Source organism: Leucoraja erinacea, chromosome 34 (assembly GCF_028641065.1).
Source record: "Leucoraja erinacea ecotype New England chromosome 34, Leri_hhj_1, whole genome shotgun sequence".
In the NCBI taxonomy this organism is placed as follows: domain Eukaryota; kingdom Metazoa; phylum Chordata; class Chondrichthyes; order Rajiformes; family Rajidae; genus Leucoraja; species Leucoraja erinaceus.
This window is the reverse complement of record NC_073410.1, coordinates 12,490,001-12,496,246: the sequence shown is the minus strand read 5'-3', so window position 1 is coordinate 12,496,246 and position 6,246 is coordinate 12,490,001. Positions and strand designations below refer to the sequence as shown.

Sequence of the window (6,246 nt, the reverse complement as noted above, 5' to 3'; positions counted from 1 at the left end):
GTTAGTCCCTGGTGAGATAGGCGTTTACAGTCCGAATTGCCTCTGGGAAGAAACTCCTTCTCAACCTCTCCGTTCTCACCGCATGGCAACGGAGGCGTTTGCAGGTCAGCAGGTCAGGCAGCATCCCTGAAGAAAAAGGATGGATGATGTTTCAGGTCGGGACCCTTCTTCACTCTGAAAGTAGGCGGTGGTGAGGATATGAAGAGCTGGAGATGAGAAAAGAACAGGAAGCACAAATGACCTCAGGCAGGGCGGTGGCTGGTAGGTCCATTGTTAGCTAGGGAAGGTCTATCTTTGGTTTAAACCAGCATCTGCAGTTCCTTCTTACTACATATTTCATGCATTTGTTCTATATCTCTATAGCACCGTCTATATCCCTCGTTTCCTTTTCCCTGCCTCTCAGTACGAAGAAGGGTCTCAACCCGACATGTCACCCATTCCTTCTCTCCAGAGATGCTGCCTGACCGGCTGAGTTACTCCAGCATTTCGTGTGTCTATCTTCGGTGTAAATGAAGATAGCTTTAACTTTTGGATGTTTATTGTGGCTACCTGTGAGCTGCTCAGAGGCAAAAGGCACCTTGCCTGGAGGGGAAATGTATCCTCGGCAATGAATTGGCCGAGTAAAAACTGCTTTTGTGATATGAGAATGTTTAATTTTGAGTAGCTGTATTTGAGAACTGTAAAAGAGTGGAATGGCAGGTCAGGCTCGATGGCTTGCTCAGCTCCCATGGCTGCTGTCCATAAATCCCCAACCATTTACTTTCCCAGTTGATGTGAGAATAGTGTCGGAGACCAATTTCCATGCTAATCCCAGGCTTCTCATGATTACTGTGCTCCACTATCTTCTGTCTTGTACAGAAGAGGCAAGTTCGACACCTGTCCATTGTCTCTCCTAAAGGGCCTGTCCCACTTACGTGTCCTTGGCACGCTAATTACACGACCTCGTGGTCGCGTTGAGGTGCGAAGGTCGCGCGCGACATCATTTGACCGCACAGCCGGACGTCATTTGAAGATGGACACAAAATGCAGGAGCAACTCAGCGGGACCGGCAGCATCTCTGGAGAGAAGAAATGGATGATGTTTCGTGACGTGACTTTTCTTCAGTCTGAAAGAAGGGTCTTGACCCGAAAAATCACCCAATTGCTTCTCTCCAGAGATGCTGCCGGTCCCGCTGAGTTACTCCAACATTTTGTGTCTATCTTCAATTTTCTTGGCCCCGCTCTGTAGAAGTGGGGGCAGATCCGCAACAGCCGTGAGTCCCAGGCCAAGCTCAGCAATTGTTTGCCTGTTTCTGCTGCTGTTGGAAGTGAGATGTTGCGTCACGCCAGGGTCTTGGGCCTGTCCCTCTTTGGCCGTCAGTTCCGCGACAGGCCATTGGCGCGCAAAGATTTCATTCGCTACAAAAATTTCGGAGCCCCGTGCAATGTCGCACACAACTACATACCCCTCCGTGCTTCTCAGTGGGACCGGCCCCGCACGGCCATACAATGCCCACGCGCCTCAACGTGACGATGAGGTCACGTAATTTGCATCCCAAGAACACGCAAGTGGGACAGGCCCTTTATTGTTCAGAGTCAGATCTTGGTTCCCCACTTCCTCAGCCACACTTTTCCCTTGGGTTTGGGTAAATCATCCTACTGCATTTTATCCACTGTCGTAGATACACTTCCAGCTGAAGACGAATAAACATACAAGGAGCCTGGATCACAGCGTGTGGGACTGCTGCATCAAATACAATTGAGGGTTGTCAAGATTAATGAAAGGGTTTGATCACAACTTTAAGTGGGTGAAAACTATAGATAAATAAATAAATAACGACAACACTTACTCGCTTTGTTAACTCTGGGTGAAAATTCTTTATTTGTCTTCATAGCAACAAAGACAAGGGACAAGGGAAGGGAGTGTTTTATAGATTCACAGAAAACATTTGGACAATGTGCAATACAAGCAAATCACAATGCTAACCATCTGGAAGAAAAATAGCAACCTTTTAAAAAACATCTCATTGCCTCATTCAAGTAGTATGTTAAGGGCCTGTCTCACTTGGGCGTCATGCAGATGGCGCATGAAGATTTTGTACATCTCAAAATCCTGGGGCGCCGTGCGCGACCGCACCACGCGCGCATCACGTCGTGACGCGTAAATGATGTCGCATAAATTACGCGCAAATGACGCCCAAGTGGAACAGGCCCTTTACTTCTAGCTTCACCATGATCTTTGGTTAAACCACTACTAGGAATCAAATCATTACATTAGGACTTTCTGCAATGCAACAATGACAAGGGCTCAAGTGGACTTGACAATGTACAGGCCTCCTGTAAATTTAATACCACGTTTTAAATAATAGGCTCATTTTATATTTTGCCATTGAAAGCATTCAAGGAATGAGACAAAGGAGTAATTTTAAAACTCACTCGGGCATTAAACAAAAAAAAGCGGAATGTTTAAATTAAAATTTTGGTCATTACTTCAATGAAAAATTAAATCCAATGTGGGTGACAAACCAATTGGAGTCCAATCAAGTAATTGGGATCTTCATATTGGCTTCCAGCCCCGAGAAGCTGGGGCAGCTCAATTGAATGAGGTTCCTTGATGTTTTTGGTAATGATAAATGCCCCCATTAGACTCCTTTGGCAAGGCAAGAAATCTATTCTGGAATTATTTTACCATCTGTTGGATTTTCTAGAAAATTGATAGACTCAATTGCAATTTAACATCCATAAGTTGCTGAAGGATTAACAAGCCTGGGTCAAAGTTGTCACTTCTGTATTGACAATGTCTTCTTCATTTTGCATTGAATACACTAACATTGAGGAATCAAGCCATTTAGTTTTAAATGCATAGTAGTGTTACTAATTGGATATTCTGTAAATAAGTTATATAGGACAAGGGCAGTGTACAAGGGAAGGTAATACACCAAGCTGAGGCTGCCTCATTACCAAATCAAATGGAATATATAGATATAATTCCATTTAATATGAGCATTTGTAAAAATCAAATTCTAATTGAGTTAAAAATACAAGTTATGAATTGCTGTGCCATCTGATAGAGCATGGTCTCAAAGAACTGTCACAAAATTAATAGTGATTGTGGAAAACAGACTACACAGAATCAAATCTTGTGGAATTTAAGTAAGTGCTTTTAGATTTTACAAATGGGTGCAAGCCCATCTTCAGTGTTGCATTGAAGAGCCTGGTGTTGTCTACTAGAAATATCCAATGTTGTAGTTATACTGAGCATGATTATTGCTTAAGCAAGATATAAAGGCATGACAACTAAAACATTTGATAGTTGAAACATTTGTGATCTGGTTCTCGGGCTGCAAGGAAATCTTTAGTTATCTCCAGCACAGATCTTCAGTAGAGTATCTTTAAAATCTCCGCCAGTGTCGCCCTGGGGAAGAAAAAAAAACAACAACCATTTAACGAAATGTAACAATTTCTGCTATTCTGTTGCTTGGTCCATCAGTTTAATTCCCTCCAGAGTAAAGCTAGATTTCAATTAAAACACAAAGTGCTTGGATAATACCAGGATAATAACACCACGATAAACGCTCAACTGAGAAAACCAAGCCCAAAGCACTATCTAAACTGATGAAACAAACTTATGTCAAGGACAATAACCAACTCCATATACAATAATTAGCTACCTACATGTTAACAAGCACATCAAAAAAAAACAGGTCATGTTGATGCAAGTATATCATTGGGGTTATCAAGTGGCACCTCCCTTCACTGGTGTTTAGTTGAGTTAGGCCCATGACACCTCGGGAAGTCTCAACAGTTAGACTACATCATATCTGTGCATTTGTTAGTCTGCATATACATTAAAGACACAGAAGATGCATTGTGGAATTATCAATTGTTTTTCCTGCAACTTTTCCAGAAGGTATTTCTTTAAAATGTGCACAAATGTATTGGTAAATAGATTTTACATACAAAATCTAAGCTAATTTGAATTGCAAAATAATTCAAGCTCTGTGCTGGTACTGGTGGCATAGTGTAGGCAGGGTCCTGGCAGGTATGAAGAACCTGCTCAAATATATCACATTCCCTTTCCCAGTAATTTCAATTAATGAAGCCAAGGTTTAAATTCCGACTTGGCCTGCAACCTCAAAAGAACTGAGGTGGCCTGGAATCTTAAAAGAACTGCTCAGGTTCTTGTTATTTCTACCTTCATTGTGTAAAACCCTTATCTGTCTGCCTGCCCCTTCTTCTTCACCAAGTGTGTAATATGCACACTTAGGAAATTGATGTAGAAAATTCTGAAAATGATAAGAAAGATGAGTGGCTTGTAGTATGTTTAATTCACGATTTACATACTGAGGAAGAATGTATAGTTAGGAGAGGTAATAATAGATTTATCATGGTGTTTAGATTCTACAGTATAGTAAAGTTAAAATAACGAATAACTAAGCTGAGGGGAATAAAACTGATCAGGGGGTAGTGACTTTTATTGTGCCCTTTTGTCAAATAGTCGGGAGAGTGGTTTTCTAAATAACAGAGGACTCAAGGTTAAAGATAACTCTGGTGAAATACAAACATGAATGGCTACACAGACATTATCCAAAAATGAATTATTTCAAAAATGTAGAATCCACATGTAACCATTGTTTCATGAGAACATAAACATGTAGTGGGTGTTGTGAATCTCCAAATCGACAATTAAAAATGTGCTGCTCTTCAAGGAGGTTTTAAGGCAATGTACAGAAACAGTTGCACCAAATCAAATCAACACATTGGCACATTAAAAGGAATTACATTAGATTTCAAATGTAAAATTGTCAAAGGGCAAAACTATCAAAAGTTGGTCAGACGGGAAATGTTTCTTTAAAGAGGTTCTCTTGACAGGCTTCAAGGAAAAATCAATGACATACCGTAATTGTAGAGTGAAGAGTCTCATCATATTTGGCCTTGTAAATAGCTTTAATATCTGCCAAATCAATTTCAGAGCGAGACACCATAATTCTCATCAAAGTTTCGTCATCTGTACCAGCACCCTGTTTAAAGACAAAACACACATCTTCTGAGGTTAATTTTGACCATTCAATAGTCTGAAAAATTCCCATCATCAAATCACTTCTAGCCTTCATTTGGCAATAGTTAAGTACGGGGGCAATGAGATTAGAACAAATCACCTCAGCCCACAGTGCTCCACCTTCACTCCAAATCAATACTTTAACAATTTCAAGCCAAGAAGACAAGGCTCTGAAGTCATAGCCTGATCAGATCATGGTATAGGCAGTGAAGCAAGAACAAACTCTGCACAATGGTGCAGCAATCATGTCAGCACCTTCTCAATGAAGCCTCCACATCTTTAGTCACGGCTCCTAGCAGAACTGGAGGATATTACTCTTACAACAGTACAAATGTAATCCCACTTTAGCATCTCATTAGGTGCAAGCTTAACTAGGTAATCGCAATTGAAGCCTCCACACCTTAGCACTGGTGTCAGTGGGTTTGGAATTTCTTGTACCATTCCAGCAATGACCTAAACCAACACCAAAGGTGAATTTAACTTTTCTGAAGAGAGCTCAAATTATAAAAATTTGAGGGGGGAGGGGAGGGATTTTTAGTAAATGGTGATAATGTTAGCATTTATCTAGTGCTCTCAAGGTAGTTAAAAATATCAAATTCCAGAGTTTAGGAAAAGGGAAATTGGAATATCAGAGGGCTGTGGGTGATCGGACAGGGAGTGGAGTTTTTTTTTTTAATGTAAAAGCCAATATTGTACAGAGGGAGTAAGGAATACTGAGGTGAGATACAAGTTGTGATATTTTGCAAAGTGGGTCCTCAGCCACCAAGAGTACAAAAGTTTGGTAGTATTGAATCCATTAATCAGGTACAGACTCCACTCTCAAGAGAACCGAGTAGTATTTAAGCAGCCAGGAGCAAGCACAAGAGACAACATGAGAAAGAGTATGAAAGAATTGAGAGGATACCAACTTGAATGCTAGCTGCTGGGAAGGATGCAACTTGAAGGGAATTGATATTCCAAATATACCGTACCTTCATGGAATTGTAAAGTTTCTCAGCAAAATAGGCTTGTTTGTTCTTCACGCATTTGACTGAGGAAAAAAAAGATTTATTAAATAAAATCTCCATTAAAAAAAATGACAATTTGTACAGAATAACAGCAATTTCAAAACATTGAGATCATTATGAACAATTCAGGTATTGCAGGATCTGGAATGGGATAAAAGTAGAAAAAAAACCCAAAAGGATTGAAATGATATGCATATGTTCA

The 6,246-nt window shown here is 40.6% G+C and overlaps 1 protein-coding gene across 1 annotated transcript in view; it reads right to left on the bottom strand.

The window, feature by feature from the left end:
• Positions 1 to 1,830: 1,830 nt before the first annotated feature.
• LOC129713004 (annexin A5-like) overlaps positions 1,831 to 6,246 on the bottom strand; it is a 26,592-nt gene continuing 22,176 nt past the window's right edge. The window contains exons 11-13 of the mRNA XM_055661845.1: positions 6,009 to 6,067; positions 4,877 to 4,999; positions 1,831 to 3,393 (exon numbers count right to left, since the gene is read on the bottom strand). Of these exons, the coding sequence (XP_055517820.1) occupies positions 3,334 to 3,393; positions 4,877 to 4,999; positions 6,009 to 6,067 (242 nt within the window). The 3' untranslated portion in view covers positions 1,831 to 3,333. The remainder of the gene's footprint in view (positions 3,394 to 4,876; positions 5,000 to 6,008; positions 6,068 to 6,246) is intronic.